Source organism: Spinacia oleracea, chromosome 3 (genome assembly GCF_020520425.1).
Source record: "Spinacia oleracea cultivar Varoflay chromosome 3, BTI_SOV_V1, whole genome shotgun sequence".
Classification (NCBI taxonomy): domain Eukaryota; kingdom Viridiplantae; phylum Streptophyta; class Magnoliopsida; order Caryophyllales; family Amaranthaceae; genus Spinacia; species Spinacia oleracea.
The window spans coordinates 157,294,772-157,311,509 of record NC_079489.1 but is presented as its reverse complement, the minus strand read 5'-3'; the positions used below and the strand labels follow the sequence as shown (position 1 = coordinate 157,311,509).

General features: G+C 34.3%; 2 protein-coding genes and 1 non-coding gene across 3 annotated transcripts; 2 read left to right on the top strand and 1 right to left on the bottom strand.

Annotated features, from left to right (window-relative positions):
* Nucleotides 1-220: 220 nt before the first annotated feature.
* Nucleotides 221-7,490, top strand: LOC110791854 (peroxidase 17). The gene is made up of 4 exons (XM_021996613.2): nt 221-1,095; nt 3,495-3,719; nt 5,398-5,589; nt 6,673-7,490. The coding sequence occupies exons 2-4, from the start codon at nt 3,504-3,506 to the stop codon at nt 7,273-7,275; spliced, it is 1,011 nt and encodes a 336-aa protein (XP_021852305.1). The 5' UTR covers nt 221-1,095; nt 3,495-3,503; the 3' UTR covers nt 7,276-7,490.
* A 381-nt stretch (nt 7,491-7,871) lies between these two features.
* Nucleotides 7,872-7,944, top strand: TRNAE-CUC (transfer RNA glutamic acid (anticodon CUC)). The gene has a single exon. It is a non-coding gene; the product is annotated as a tRNA-Glu (tRNA).
* A 4,202-nt stretch (nt 7,945-12,146) lies between these two features.
* LOC110791856 (serine/threonine-protein kinase SAPK2) lies at nt 12,147-16,334 on the bottom strand. Its single transcript, XM_021996614.2, has 9 exons — nt 16,005-16,334; nt 15,813-15,887; nt 15,327-15,428; nt 14,502-14,555; nt 14,307-14,399; nt 13,316-13,408; nt 13,112-13,216; nt 12,849-12,947; nt 12,147-12,732 (listed from the first exon to the last, which is right to left on the bottom strand). The coding sequence occupies exons 1-9, from the start codon at nt 16,122-16,124 to the stop codon at nt 12,424-12,426; spliced, it is 1,050 nt and encodes a 349-aa protein (XP_021852306.1). The 5' UTR covers nt 16,125-16,334; the 3' UTR covers nt 12,147-12,423.
* Between the last annotated feature and the right edge of the window lie 404 nt (nt 16,335-16,738).

The following is a 16,738-nucleotide window of genomic DNA, read 5'->3' as shown; positions in this document are numbered from 1 at the left end:
ACTTTTCATCCCAGCCCGTCATGATGAATAGTGGACCCTACCGGTTAGGCCCACGGCCCGAAGCCCAACGCCAAAGGCATCTTTAATCCCCAAGTAGGACCCACCAACTTATAAACCAACAGATTCACTCACCACTCACCAGTCCTTAGTTGCCACTTGCCCACCCACACAAAAGCATGCAAAACTAGTCAATTATGGAGTACTAGAAAATGTTTAGAAAACAAAAAATATCTTTAGCTTTGCCCAATTCTTTGCCAATCAAATACACCATCCTGTAACAGAGTCCCCTCCCTCAGTCCCTCTTAATTCAGATTCTCTGAAGTGTTGACAGCAAATATAAAACACAAAACCAATTATCTTCTGCTATTAATCTATACCCTCCATTACCAAATGACATCAACTATCCCCACTTTCTCAAGTTTCAATCCAAATAATTATACCCTGTTCTAGAGGTGATCAAAATTCGAGCCGAATCGACTTTGACACAAAAAGTCCTGCCCAAATCTATAAATTTGTGTGGGGTTTTGGGTTGAAACAGGTTTTTTTCGGGCCGGGCTCGAACTTTGCTCTACAAATGCATATTTTAGGCTACTGAAACCCGCACTTTTTTGGGCTGGCTTGAGTCGGGCATGGTTTATCCATTATAGGCCAGTTGGACTAAAAAGTAAGCTTAGGTTCGGCTCTTCACCGGTCTAAGCCCGCAAAATTCGGTCCGGGCCGGCCAGACTTTACACAAAAATTCATGCCCAAACCCATAAACCTGGTGTAGGCTTCGTGGTTTTAAACAGGCTTTTTTCTGGCCACTCTTGATTTTGGTCTTAAAAATTTCATATTTTGAGCTACTAAAACCCATACTTTTTCCGACTAGGTCGGGTCGGGCCAGCAGGTCGGGCTATATTTGATCAGGACTACACAGCTTCCGATACAATAAGTAACCACCCCTTTCCTTGATTTATTGTTTGGGGCCAAAAGATCTTCCTTCAAACATTAAAAAAATCCCCAACTACTGCAATTTAGCTCCCTCAATTCCAACAATTACAGATCACCAAATTACCCTTCCGTCCTCCTGGAAATTTTCCTCCATTTCCTTATCTGGTATTATTTCTACACCTTTCTCTCTCTCTGTTAATCATGTTTGATTCACTTTTGTTTAATGCTTTAATCTTAAACTTGCTTAATTTGTGACTGATTTTCACTTGTTTAAGTTGTTATTACCCAAAAAAATTAGTATGATTTAAATTTGAATTATTCTGTTAGCTATATTTGCTCATTTCAGGAATTTCAGACAGTTGGGGTTGGATTTAAATGGAAACAAACGTAATGTATAATTTCATTTTTAGTACTCGTATCAACTTATCAAATGATTTAGAATATATTTACACTTAATTATCATCAATATTTCACAATTATATTTGCCTTTTTCAGTTTTTCTTTTCTTGTAGAACTCCATGTACGATTATTATAGAACAGATCCTTTACACAAATTAACTTATAATGTCATTTTTAGTACAAGTTTCAATTATCATATGATTTAGAATATACTTACACTTGATGATCATTAACATTGATGTTAACCTAGTGGTTAGATTGAGGTTTTTGTTAAACCTGTTCATCTTGAGTCCGACCAGCTGACCCAATCCGACATGGTCTAAAAATAGCGGCTTTTGCGCAGATTTTCAGTCCCATATTTAGGCCCGGACGGCTCGGATATTTGGGCAGGTTTTTGGACAACTCAAAATTGTAATTTTGGTAATAGAATTGGACCCGCCCCAAAATGGCCAGAAATAGTGGTCTTTGGGAAGAAACTTTCGGCCCTGGGCATAATGGGCAGAATTTTCTGTTGTGGCCCGGCCCAAACATGACTCGAGCCGCTTATTTATTTATTTATTTATTTATTTATCAGGGTTAGTATGTGTACAATAGGTCACAAGTTCGAATCCCTTCTCCCCATTTATAATTTGTATCAGCTCAGTTAGACCTGTCAAAAATCGACCCGACCCGAAAACCGACCCGAACCCGACCCGAAAATAATGGGTCCTGAACAAGATTTTGTGACCCGTAACCCGATTTTATCCGAACCCGAGCAACCCGGAATGTAATGGGTCAAAACCCGATCGAACCCGTTTAGGACCCGACCGATTGAAAATCATTGTATTTATACTAAAAAATGAGATTATGAGAAAATTAAAGCATAATAAACAGGTTGTTTTTACTATTGTTGTGTGTAATATAATTTTAATTTTAATTATACGCCATTTTATGGTTGAATTTGACTAAATATAAACTTGTGTAGGAAAATTTGTTAATTTTTGCTCATATTTTGTATATTTATCACCTAAATTAATGAAAATATAATGCGCATTTTAAAATCTCTCAACCCGTTGGGTCGACCCGAACCCGAAAGTTCTGGGTCTTGAACAAGCATTTATAAACCCGAACCCGAAAGTGACCGACCCGATTTAACCCGAACCCGAAAATAATTTTTTACAACCCGACCCGACCGACCCGTTTGACAGGTCTGAGCTCAGTTGCACCAAAAAGAACCTTAATGATCATTAATATTTGGGTTTTTCTACGTTGTACTCCTGTATTTCTTTGATTTCTACGTTGTACCCATGCATTTAAAATTTTCCACATTGAACCATGTACTTGTAATATGTAGTCATCTTATCCTTGTTGTTAACCTAACGTTTAAAAACTCCGTTACTTTTTAAACAAACTAAGGTTTTTTATATTATAATCAACCTTATGTTTGTTGTTAACCCAACGTTAATGTAGAAAATTCTTGACTTTTTAAAAATGTAACGGAAATTGTTAACATTGGGTTGGCAACAAGAACATAAACGGTTAAGTTTTGCAATTACGAGGGTACAGTGTGTAAATCTTAAAATGCTTAGGTACAACGTAGAAATCTATGAACTACTGGGGTACAACTAGACCTGTCAAAAATCGACCCGACCCGAAAATACTGGGTCCTGAACAAGATTTTGTGACCCGTAACCCGATTTTATCCGAACCCGAGCAACCCGAAAAATAATGGGTCAAAACCCGACCGAACCCGTTTTGGACCCGACCGATTGAACATCGTTGTATTTATAGTAATAAATGAGATTATGAGAAAATTTTAGCATAATAAACACGTTGTTTTTACTATTATTGTGTGTAATATGATTTTAATTTGAATTATACGCCATTTTATGGTTGAATTTGACTAAATATAAACTTGTGTAGGAAAATTTGTTAATCTGTGCCCATATTTTGTATATTTATCACCTAAATTAATGAAAATATAATGCGCGTTTTAACCCGATCTAACCCGAACCCGAAAATAATTTTTTACAACCCGACCCGACCGACCCGTTTGACAGCTCTAGGTACAACGTAGTACAAACATTGGATCCTGTAATTATGTTTGTTTTGATTTACAAGTAGTCAGTTTTTTTTTTTCCTGCTTTTATTGTCATTATTATTCATGTGTAAGAACATATCAACAGTTTTGTGTGATGAAGTCCAAAGCAATGTCCATCCCTCTTCTCCTCTTTGTCCTCATTGTCATCCAAATGACCATGGGAGAAGCTCAACTTTGTCCTGGATATTACTCCACCACTTGTCCGAAAGCCGAATCGACGGTTAGGGAGGTCATGAGGAAGGCAATGATCAGAGAAATCCGAAGCATTGCTTCGGTTATGAGACTCCAGTTTCATGATTGCTTTGTAAATGTAAGTTTCCTTTTATTTATAGTTCACTAAAAAAATAGTCATATGACATCTACAATAAAATCAAAACTAACAAATACAAAATAACTGGGATCAAGCGAAATTCTAATCCTTCAAAACTACAATCGTTAGTTTCTTTTTATCTTTTAGTCTCATCTTATGGCTTGTTTGGTTGATATGGAAATTTAATAGAAATGGGAAGTTATACTTTAAAATTCCCAAGAAATTTCTTAGTTGTTTGTTTGATAACATGAATTTATTTTAATAATTAGAAATTCTCATGAATTTTGATTGATCGGGGGTTTCATGATTTACTTACCGCATGTTTTGTAGGAACTATGAAGTCATTTCTTTAGTTGTTTGTTTGATAACATGGATTTATTTTACCTTTAGAAAATTCCAATGAATTTTGATTGATCGGGGGGTTTGATAATTACTTACTATGTTTTGTAAGAAGTCTAAATTCCCATGAATTCCAACTTTCATTATTTTTAAACTGTTTTAATGTCCTAATTAAACCGTTTGTGCTCGTGTTAAGTGCTAATTATACGTAAGTATCCCAATCCACACACTACCATAGATCAAATCCCATTATAGGCTCTTTGAAGGTGAGATACCCTTATACCTTATGGGCCTTATCATTCCATCTTACTTCTAACGAATCTCCAAAGCTGGTTGAAAATATCTACTAGATTTACCAGTTACCTTCAAATAAAAAGTCCAAGTCCAAACCCAAATAGTAGGCCCACTCTTTTACTTAAACATAACACAATTAGACATATAAAGCAATCAAATCATCAAATATATCATCTTCTTCCTATGTTTGTCCCACACTCCCACATAACTTCACCATTGCAGAGGAGTATAATCTACTACTAACTCCATTTCAAAATGATCTTTACATTTTTCATTTTAGTCCGATTTATAATGCTCTGCACTTTGCTTTATTCTATTTTTGGACATGAAAATTTACTACCTTACACTTCTTACCGCACAATATTTACAATTTTACACTCACTTTCTCTTACTTTATTCATTTTTTACTTACACCCACCCATCTTTTTACACATTTTTCTTACTTTATCCATACTCTATTACATTCAACCAACTTTTCTATTTTTGTCTTAATATATGTACAAATAATAACTGTAAACATCTTTATGAAATGGAGGAAGTATATTATATACGAAAATGATAAAGGTCGCAACATGCGACCTTTAAGCCGTGTCACAATGATGACATGGCATGCTTATGTGTCATGATTTAAATTGGAAACTAAAATATTTAACTTATATAATCTATCATATATGTTTCAAAAAAAGGTAGAAAAATCTTAATATTCTAATTTATTTCCTTCTTTACATTGATTACCTTGTTTATGTATTTTTATAGTAAAAATATTGAATTGATAGTAAAAATATTCTGATGACGCATAGCCTACGTGGCGCCTATATGTACCAATTAAACGGCGACACGTAAGATTGCGACAACTAAATATTGTCGCAACTTGCGACCTTTATCATCACCCTATTATATATAGCATAGGACATATTCACATATACGAAGCATAAAACATTTTTTAAGACATAATTAAGATAAACATAAGATGTAATTAACTATGTAACTATGTAAGTGACCTAACATATTATTTTTATGTACTAATTTTTTAAATTTTATTCAGGGATGTGATGGGTCGTTATTGTTAGATGACACACCTACAATGCTAGGGGAAAAGCTTGCTCTTTCAAATATAAACTCATTAAGGTCATTTGAAGTTGTGGATGAAATCAAAGTAGCATTGGAAAAGATTTGCCCTGGTGTTGTTTCTTGTGCAGACATTGTCATCATGGCTGCTAGGGATGCTGTTGCTTTGGTAAAAACATTTCTTGATTTACTTGAACATTGTCATTGTTGCATACACATTTGGTTTCAATACAAGATGTTCCTTCCTTCATCTTGATCACTTACATAGTCGTATGAAGTAGACCTGGTTATCGGGCGGGTCGGATCAGGGTCGGTGGGGTCAAAAATGGGTCGGGTAATGAAAGGGTCAGTTTTAACGGGTCAATAGCAGGTGGGTCAATAAACGAGAAATGAAAAATGAAAAACAAAAGAGCCGTGTGCAAGAACAAGTGAATACGAATCTATACACATAACTTTTTGTATCATTACTACTTTAGTTTTCAAAATTATTGCGGTATACATTTGACCCTATAATAACCCTGACTAATAATGGTATGTCCAATAAGAGTCTTGTCCAATAAAAGGTCTATTAATTTGACCATAACCCTATATCCATTTGATTACCCTGTCCAATAACCAGGTCTAGTATGAAGCAGAACATCTCTAAGGGAGTGCATGTTTGGTTTGGTGTAAAACGTTTTCCTGCAAATCATTTTTGCTGAAACTGTAAATCATTTTTCACGAAAAATATTTTCCGCTAACAAATGGAACCTAAGTTGAAACATTAGTAATATGATCATTACTAAGGTGTGAGTAAGATTCATTAAGCATCGTATTAAATTGCTTTTGGTAGTTTTTTTTAATCATCCACCATCCATTTATTGATTTATGTATTATATTACATCTTGATTGAGTTGTTTCCTCACGTAAGTTCTAGGTTATCATTTGATTACAGAGTTACCTAATACCTAATTAAGATTGATATAACTTGTGAAGAGTGCATACACTTATGCTTTGTGTTTGAATATGCCTAGAATCGGTTAAGTCTCATACTCTCATGTCTAACAACCTATCATGCGAATCTCACATCTGTTTAGACAGTACTATATAAATTCTCTAGCTCGTAACGTAACTAAGCTTTCCTTTAATTTCCTCCGCATGTAGACGTAGCTAACATATTGTTAGTGAACCACGTTAAATTCTATGTTCTTTACTTACGGTCTTCATTATCTTTCTTGTATCCGATATAACACTTTATCATTGGTTTCAACAGAGTGGAGGGCCAGATTGGGAGGTGAGATTAGGAAGAAAAGACAGTTTATATGCAAGCCAAGAGGATTCAGACAACATTATGCCAAGCCCAAGAGCCAATGCCACTTCCTTAATAGATCTCTTCTCAAAATTCAACCTCTCAACCGAGGACCTCGTGGCCCTATCGGGTTCTCACTCCATTGGCAAAGGTCGATGCTTCTCGATCGTCTTCCGCCTCTATAATCAATCCGGGTCGGGCAAACCCGACCGTGCAATTGACCCGTATTTCAGGGAGAAGTTGGATAACTTGTGCCCTCTTGGAGGGGACGGGAACGTGACCGGTAACTTGGATGCAACTCCTACGTATTTCGATAACCGGTACTTTAAGGACTTGGTCGCCGGAAGAGGTTTCTTAAATTCCGACGAAACACTTTATACGAATGAAGAAACGAGGAAATGGGTGGTGAAATTTAGTGAGGACCAGGCCGCATTTTTTGATGCTTTTGTAAAGGGTATGGTAAAGATGGGTGATTTACAATCGGGTCGGCCCGGCGAGGTTCGGAAGAATTGTAGGGTTGTTAATGGCCCCAAAAAAAGGGTTAGTGTTCCTTGGTTGGCATTATGATGTTGTGTAACAATTGACCTCGTATGTACGAAGATACATGACCTATTTAAGTAAGACAAATATTAGGTAGTGTAGTAAACTATGGAATTGCATTTGAATGAATCATCAAAAGTTTGTAATATCAATTATGAATGTTTTCCGAATAAAATGGGAAACATATATAATTGCACCTCGGTGTATGACTGTACGGTGTATCAACTTATATTTCTCCTTTATCTGTGAAGAGAAAACGTGAGAAATGCCACTGATAGAAATTAAAAACGGATGCATATAAGAATTTTCGGTGTTACATTGCTTTAGTATACTCTCTGTACAATGATCTTACTCCCTACGTTTCTAAATAGTCACAAAAATTTGACTTACTTTACTCTTACTAAACCAATGCACAATTTTGGCCAATTTCCTTGTTAAATTAAAATTGATAAAAAATCAATTCATTGATGAAAATTCATGTGATATTTACAAATAGGTTTGATTATAACAAATACATAATCCGTATAAGTTAAAGCGAATAAAAAAGTTCTTTTTAATAAAGCTAAAATCATTGAAAGCATTGCACGATAAAAATTAAAAAAAGATATTTTAAGTACCATCAATCCGTTGTAGTCTAGTTGGTCAGGATACTCGGCTCTCACCCGAGAGACCCGGGTTCAAGTCCCGGCAACGGAATATTTTTTTTTCTCCTTTTTTACGTTTGATTCTTGACCCAATTAAAAAAACAGAGACTTGTCCATATGATTATTGAAGCATTAAATAAATTAACCAGAATTAACGTGTAAGGTTCATTGAAATTTTGTGGTGTAAAAGTAAATGTTTTATTTTCCAAGAAAGTTTCGTGCAATTACATCCATGCAAGAAAATATGGTACGAATAATATCAATAAGGGGTTCTATGAACAATTTTTACAATAATTTTTTTTTTTTTCTTCCGAAAATGCCATAAAGCACGAACCCACAAATGCACCTGTGTGAAAGAGAGAACAAGCTAGCCTTATTGCACAACATTTGAGGTGAATATGTGTAATCTAATAGCGGTTCAGTTAGTACGTAGCATGTGATTCTTAACCGTTGAGTCTTACAATATTTCATATTAGTGAGAACAAATGTGCAAAATTAGCGAGAAAATTTCACACCAAATCTAACTATGAATTATAATATTTGTTTGGGAGAATAAAATGTGGAAAATTAGCGAGAGAATTTCACACCAAACCTAACTCTGAATTATAATAATTTTCTTGGGGTAGCACATGCTACTATAGCCTCTCAAACCGCTATTGTGCCAAAGACACATTGTCCCACCAACATCTACAACCACAGATACATACGCAACCTACCTTTTTTATCCTAAATTTTGCTTAGCTTTGTTGTATGACTTGCATCTACACCCAATTCATACATATCCCCTAGCTTGGAGTTTGGTGGGGCATTTTATTTTGTATTATCGTGCTACTCTATTTTATATATGATAATATATATGAGATATCCAATGACATCTGTTGTACATATCATACTCTACTATGATACAAACCTTAAAAATTGATTTGTTAAGTACATCCTTGTTTTTACAAATATCCACTTAGATTAGTTTTTATTATAATTTCACAAATATATTTAGCATATGCAAACCAAATTTGGTTATCACATTTTCAAATGACGTGTAATATAGCAAAGACAAGACTCGATTATGTTGACATTTTCATAGACTAATCAACATTATGTTGAATTTCATTTTATCTTGTCTTTCAATCAATGAATTCATAACTCATCATCCAAATATTGATTGATAAAATTAGTCTTATCCCATGTGACATGATGACTCGTGACAAGTTCTAAAATAGAATTTTCTCATCATCAAGAGCATGCATTTAGCCAATAAGTGAAACAAATCAAGTATGAAAATCTGAGTTATAGGACATGATAACTTACAAAGTGGTACTCACTAATTAATTAAGTGGACGGGGATAAAGGTTTGCGTCACGTGCATCTGGTGTGTTATAAATTTATTGTATACCTGAAAAATTTACTCAATTTTTGGTATATATTTTGCACATCAGGTGTAGCGTAATCCTTTATCCTCCTTTTTCCGCAGATTTAACAGCTCAACTTAACTCTATATTAAAGCTCTTTAGTGGTCTGCAAAACTAAATCACTTATCAAAAATAAATATCTTGTACAATATATCGTGATAGCTTTAAACATTTTGAGGTAAATTTACATCCGACTTATGACATTTATTGTATATTTACATTAAATAAGAACTTATATTGCGTTTATAGCTTATTCACACCACAAATAAAAATGAGGGTCAACTAACTCAATTAATTAGTTAATAATCTATACTAATATATTAAAAGGCGTTTGTGAAAACGTAAAAGTGTCACGTAGACTCCCTCCGTATTACGCCATGTCACCACTAATAAGCATCATGGTATGTTATTGACAACCAAAAAAAAGCATGTAGCAAGGATCGAACATCAAACCTCATGGATTAAAAGTTTCACTTCCTACCATCACAACTAGCTACAATGTTTGTCATATTTTCACATATAAATGTAAAATACTATCTTTTAAAATTGGGCACATTTTTCGAAAATGTAAACCCGACTAAAAGTAAAACCCGGAGCAACGCCCGGGCCACACACTAGTTTAATATTCTAAACTGACGTAAATCAGAAGCAGCCAATAACAAATGACAAAGAAAGAAAGAGTGATGTACGATCGATTATTATGTGAAATTACAACATTATCCACCTTTAAACACTTAATTAGGTGATCGTTAAGATTTGAGAACTTTTTAGACTTGAGTGGCAAAAGGCAAGGTTTTAAATAAGTCAAGTTGCTACTTTTTGGTTTTTTTAGAGACAAGTTGTTGTTAATTAAATAAATAATGGAATTACATCACCATCTCATTATCTACTGTGTCTCCACAATATATAAAGAGGGATTAGTAAAAGAAATAAAGTAATTAAGGATATTTAGATTATAATTAAGATTCTATATTTTTAAGGGTTAATTGTAACGTGGTAGATGTGCACACGTATTTGACCATTAATTTTTTTAACTACATATTATAAAAACTTATAAAAATATTAATATTTTGAAAATATATATTAAGATGAAGTCAACAATATATTATATACTAACATTCGTTTTCATACACTAGAAATAAAATAGGATCAAAGTGAATTATGTGAATAGTACAAAAAGTCAAAACGGGTCGAGTATTAAGGGACGGAGGGAGTAAATTCAAACTATTAAGTACGGAGTATAAGGGTACAACGCATCAGTTGTTGGATACAATCTTTCTGTACATGTGCTTTGTTACTTTGGTGAATTTTTTGTTAAAAGAAAACCTCCGCTTTTAAAAATTAACGAGCAAACTTTAAGATAATAAATTTATAACAGACATTATTTCTATTATAAAATGATAAATTTCAAACGCAACACTAACTTAAAAAGTTTCTTTTTCTTTAAATTATGCCATCAAATCCAACATAGTACGGAGTAGTATTATTTGTGAACATAAAAAAGGCACATAATATCGTAAGAAAAACCAACCCTACATAGTTGGACACAACTTAAGTTAAGTTTAGTGGTTGATAATGATTTTGGACTTCACTTGTTAATTTAGGCTTATCTTAAATAGTGATCAATTATTGGTCACTTCATTCTTTTAGAGGATCCAATCACATTAAAATATAAAAAAACGTTGAATTATAATATGAAGATATGATCGATGCTCATTTAAAACGGTGATCAGTCATATAGTGCTCATTTGATGAACTTTGTTAGGAAATTGATTTTGTCATACCCATATATCAGCGTGAGAACACAGTTTTTCGTGATCTACTTATAATATGGTATAAAGTATGTTAAAATCAGTTTTCACTTGTTATACATGTACAACTAATTATACAAGCACTATAACAATTTGTATCTTTAATGACAACCTAATTACGACGAGTAAAAAATTCCGTCGTAAAAGGCTTTTGCGACGGGGCTAACAACCAAACAAAGACGGGAACAACCGTCGCAAATATCTTTTACGACTGATTAAAGACGAGATTTTTCAATAACGACGGCCCCTTTTTATGACGGGTTCGCAACAAGAAATCCCGTCATTAATCAACGATTATTGGCCTTTAGCGACGTGATTTTCCGTCGTTAATGGTACAATTTCTTGTAGTGAACTAGTACTTGGTCTAATGACAATCTACGGTTTGGCTTGTTATTCCGCTATTTTGAGGTGGAGATCCCTCTCATTCGGCCATTTCTTTCCAAGGGACTCTCTTAAGATTGGTTGGTTGACTCATGTATGATTTCGATCTGACATCACACTTAACTAGAGTGGGACATGGGTCGTGCCAACACGCTGACTACTCAAGCCCTGCACGAATTTGGCCTGACACGACATGAGAGGCGCGACGATGACCCATGAGCCATGCATGGACATCTTTTAGAAATTTAGCACGAGCATGACAAGTTGGCCCGCACATCGGCACATTTATTTTTAAGGAATTAACAAAACATGCATCTTCCAATTAGCAAGAGAGGGAGCGCGCTAGCACGACACATGGAAAAGGTCGTGCATGGGTCTCTATTATGAAAAAGTTTGACTCGATACGACACGACTTTTCCTTAGTCCGTTCTAAACACGGTCACACAAAAAACGCGGGGCCCGTACATGGGCCTACAAGGCACGGCACGGGCCCATCTCTACACTTCACTTTACCACTAAAATCACAAGGGGAAAATAATATATGAAAAGGAGCAATTTTCCATCCTATCATTTTCTTTGTCATGCTCAACCGCTGATCTATGCTTATGTGCGCACGTCCCATTAAATTCATGATCTCATTGCAAGACAAAATCTTTGCTATAGCGAGTCAACTTCCTCCAATAAAAATGTAATTGCAAATTTGGTTCATATGATCACATCATATGACAAACCCATGCATTTTATTATACATTCATTCAACCAAATTTAGTGGTTAATTACAGCCTCACCAAACGGATAGAATGCATAATACATCAAGAAAGATTAATCAAAACCTTATTAGAAACACACATACACTTGATTAATTAAGACTAATTAACTACTTGAAACCCGAATTAGTACTATGTATATCATATCATATCATATCGTGTATCACATAGCACATACAAAATCATCTTCTTCCAAATCATCAAGATCCTCATCAAGCTCGCTGTCGTCGAAATCCAAGCTGCCGCCTAATAGCATACCTTCACCGGTATTAAACAGTGTTGACCCTTGCACTGACGCCGCCGCCTTCCTTGCTTCCTGAATTATGGCTACTATTTCCTCTTCATCTTGTGATGATGTTGAAACGTCTGTTTTCGCCGCGTTTAAAGTTTCCCCTAGACCGCCTTCTGCGTACTCTGCCGGTAAATTCTTCAGAAACCATGGGTGTTTCTTTATCTCTTCCATTGTTATCCTCTACAACGTTGAGAGACAACCAATAAGCTCTCACAAAAACTGATCAATAAAGCAAGTAAAATGAGACGGAATGAGTATTATATTATATCATATCTTAGGTTGGAGAGACAATGTACCTTTTCAGGGTTGGCTACGAATATTCGAGAAAGTAGGTGGTTACAGTCCTTGGAGACGCGAACATAATCAGGGATGGAGTAGTGTACACTCAGTATTCTCTGCCCATTATTAGCCATCAGAATCTTAGTTACATACACCAATCATATTCTAGAAACACCAAACTTTTTTCTTTAAGCTGAATTTTACTGAACTGAATGCTACTAAACTGAACTGAGCTGAATTTTACTGAACTGAATGCTACTAAACTGAGCTTAACACATACCGAAATAGTGGTTTTGAAATTTCTAGGATCATCTGGATCTTCAAAAGGATAAGCTCCAACTAACATCACATATAGAGTCACTCCACAAGACCAAACATCTGCAATCTGTAATAACATACATACACATTAAACTTTGTTGAGGAAAAGACTAAAATTTAATGGCTAAAACAATTGAAAGAAATGAAGCATATAGAACACTAGTACCTTTCCATCGTACTCTTTTCTTGAAAGGACTTCTGGGGCTATATAGGCCGGTGTTCCCACCGTTGATTTCGGTTGAGAATGTAGCACTGCTGACTGTTATGTGATCAGTTAATGGTTCAGACTTCATAAACTTATTTGATTATCACCAAAATAAATATTAAGGTAATGTTTGGTTGACCATAGGAAGTAAAAGTTTCTAAGAATAATATTTTCCCATGTATTAACATTTTTTAGGAAGTATAAAATGTTGTTTGGTTGAACCTGAAAAGTAAGAAGTTCCACTTACCTAGGGCCTAGGGGGACCTAGAAACAACTTTTTCCATTTTGTGGGAAATAGAAGTTTCTAAGAAGTGTATCTTCCCATGTTTTTGCAAACCAAAGAACATGTACTACAACCTTTCACTTTCTAGGAAGTTATAATTCTCATGATTTTTTATGTCAAACAAACAACACCTAAGGTAAACAACAAAGGAAATAATTCTCTGTACGGGTAACCAATAGCTATATAGTTATTGGACAGGGTAACCAATAGCTATAGGGTTTGGGTCAAGTTAATAAGATTTTTATTGAGCATTACTCTTATTAGACATGGTCTTTATTGGACATGGTCAATATAGGGTTAAACTTATAACACTATAATTTTGAAAACTAAAATAGTTATGATATAAAAAGTTATATGGATAGCTTCATATTCACTTGTGTTCGCATACGACATTTTTTTTTCATTTTTCCTTGTTTGTTTATTGACATGTCCACTATCGGTCCGTTATTGACCCGCTTTGACCCGCAAAATTGACTCTTTCATTATCCGACTTGCTTTTGACCCTCTGACCACACCCGCCCAATAACCAGGTCTACATTAAGGTAAACAACAAAAGAAGTAATTCTCGTACGGGTTTAATTAGTTATCACATTAGTAGCTAGTTCAAATATTTTGACAATGTGACAACTAATTACGGATTGAAGCAGTTCAGAGGAGTTTGATCCCTACCTTGGAGTAGCCAAAGTCGCAGATTTTAAGCCTCGGTTCTGGACTGCCATCTAATAGAGTGTTTTCCAGCTTAAGGTCTCTATGACAGATTTGCTGCACATGAAAATTAACAAGCATCTTTAGCCTTAATTATGTGTATAATATGTGATTAATACTTTAATGTGAGATTAAGGTTAAGCAGGAAAAATGTCATACCATAGAGTGGCAGTAACTGACTCCTGATATTAGTTGTTGGAAATAATACCTAGCCTGAAAAACATCAAAGAAATAAACTTCCAAGCTCAGATTTAACATGCCTAGCATGTAACAAAAACCACCCTGGTTAAAAATAATAATAAATAAAAAATGTATGATTTATTCGTCGTTCTCTGTTATTAATTGTAACGTTGATATATGTGTACTCCCTCTGTCCCTAAAAGATTGTTTTGTAGACAAAATTCACTTTATTAATAATTAAGTGTAAAATGTGGGTATGTTTTAGTAAAGTGGGGCCTGAAATGAGAGAGGACAAGTGAGAAAAATTATTATTCGTTCTCTGTTATCAATTGTAACGTTGATATATATGTACTCCCTTCGTCCCTAAAATTTTATCTTAAAGACAAAATTCACTTTATTAAGAATTGAGTGTAAAATGTGTACATGAGTTAGTAAAGTAGGGCCTGAGATGAGAGAGTTAGAAAGAGAGGATAAGAGGGAAAATTTACCATTTTAAGGTATGATGTAAATATAAAAGGGATATCCCGTAAACGAATAACAGTCTAATCTTTTAGGGACGGAGGTACTAACTTGTAAGTTGTAACAATTAAGTCAAAACCGAGTTAAGACATATGACAAGAAGAAGAAAAAAGGACGCGCGCGGTATCTCTGAAAACAACAGAATACTTTATCAGTATTATTTTACTTGCTCCATTTGATCAAATTTTGTGAGAATTTTTTGGTAAAAAAGGGGGCAAATTTAAATAAAATGAGACAAAGGTTGTATTTTATTTTATTTTTGCCAAAAAAAGTAGAAAAATTAACCTCATCTTCACTGAATCTTCCAGCAGTACAAATTCTTTCGAAAAGCTCACCACCAGCAGCATATTCCATTACTATTGCCAAATGTGTAGGAGTCAAGAACACCTGCACGAATAATGTACCGCATTAAATTAATAAGTTCCTCTGAAACTTCCTTAATCATGATATAATTCCATAATTAATTTTAAAAAAATCAGTTTATTAAATTAGACATTGAAATATCTTCTGAATTTGATATATAGTCATTCATGAAAAAAAATTTAAACATGTAATCAAGCTGGTGAACTATTACTTCCTCCGTCTCAATTTACTTGCAATATTAGACCAATTTTTATCAGAGTTTTTTTTGGTCAAAATAGGGCGAGTAAAATGAGACTATGATAGTTGAGAAAGAGGGAGTAAGACTTTCTATCTTTAGAATGTTTTTTCCTTAAAACATGACTATTTGTTCAGAACATCAAAATTTGTAAGAAAAAATGGTATTCTTACCTCTTTGAATCGAATAATATTAGGATGTTCCAACAATTTGTGGTTCATGATCTCCCTTTGAACCGTCTCGTCAATCTAAAAAAGAAAAAAAGATGAACAGACGATTATTATTATTATTATTGCAAATCAAGTTCCGCCAAAGGACAGAGTGAAAAAAAATTAAAAAAAAATGGAAAAAAGAAAAATAAGGACCTTTTGTCCTCTTTCAATATATTTGACAGCAAAAAGCTCTCCAGTCCATTTATCTTTGACAAGCTTTGCAACACCAAAATTTCCAGACCCAATATTCTTCATATTTTCATACCTCTCCATTTTCGTACAAACTAAAATTAATTAAGAAATTAATTAACACGGTTTTTACCCGACCGGTTCGTCGAATTAAAGCTTCAATTTCGAGTTGAAGAAGAATGAAGATGGATGAGTTGAGATGAGGAAGAAGATAGTCGTTGATTTGATCAAACTATTATGAAAATGAAGAACATACCACGAGTTAAGTAAAGTCTATATCTATATGAGTATGACTATATATATTGTTGAGCTGTCTCTTAACACATTATACAAGTTGGAAGTACTACTGGGATTTCAACAAGGGTAGTTTTGGAAATGTTGAAAAAGTGATGAAAAAGGAGAAAGATAGAATATATAATGTTTTTATCGTGATAGGAGGAATCTATACTAATATATTAAAAGGCGTTTATGAAAACGTATATGTGTCGCGTATACCCCCTCCTTATTACGCCATGTCACCGCTAATAAGCATCATGACATGTTGACAAAAAAAAAAAATCATGTAGCAAGGATCGAACATCAAACCTCATGTATTAAAGTTTCACTTCTTACCATCTTAACTAGCTACAATGTATGTTATATTTTCCCATATAAATGTTAAATACAATCTTTTAAAAATGGACACATTTTTACAAAAA

Bases quoted from the DNA above. Each gene is read 5' to 3' on its own strand.
- LOC110791854 (XM_021996613.2), top strand. From the start codon at position 3,504: ATGAAGTCCAAAGCAATGTCCATCCCTCTTCTCCTCTTTGTCCTCATT. The intron at 3,720-5,397 runs GTAAGTTTCCTT...AATTTTATTCAG, and splicing joins TTCATGATTGCTTTGTAAAT to GGATGTGATGGGTCGTTATT. The intron at 5,590-6,672 runs GTAAAAACATTT...TGGTTTCAACAG, and splicing joins CTAGGGATGCTGTTGCTTTG to AGTGGAGGGCCAGATTGGGA.
- LOC110791856 (XM_021996614.2), bottom strand. From the start codon at position 16,124: ATGGAGAGGTATGAAAATATGAAGAATATTGGGTCTGGAAATTTTGGT. The intron at 14,556-15,326 runs GTTAATTTTTCT...GATGTTTTTCAG, and splicing joins GAAGATTCAGTGAAGATGAG to GCTAGGTATTATTTCCAACA. The intron at 14,400-14,501 runs GTATGACATTTT...TTTCATGTGCAG, and splicing joins TCAGTTACTGCCACTCTATG to CAAATCTGTCATAGAGACCT.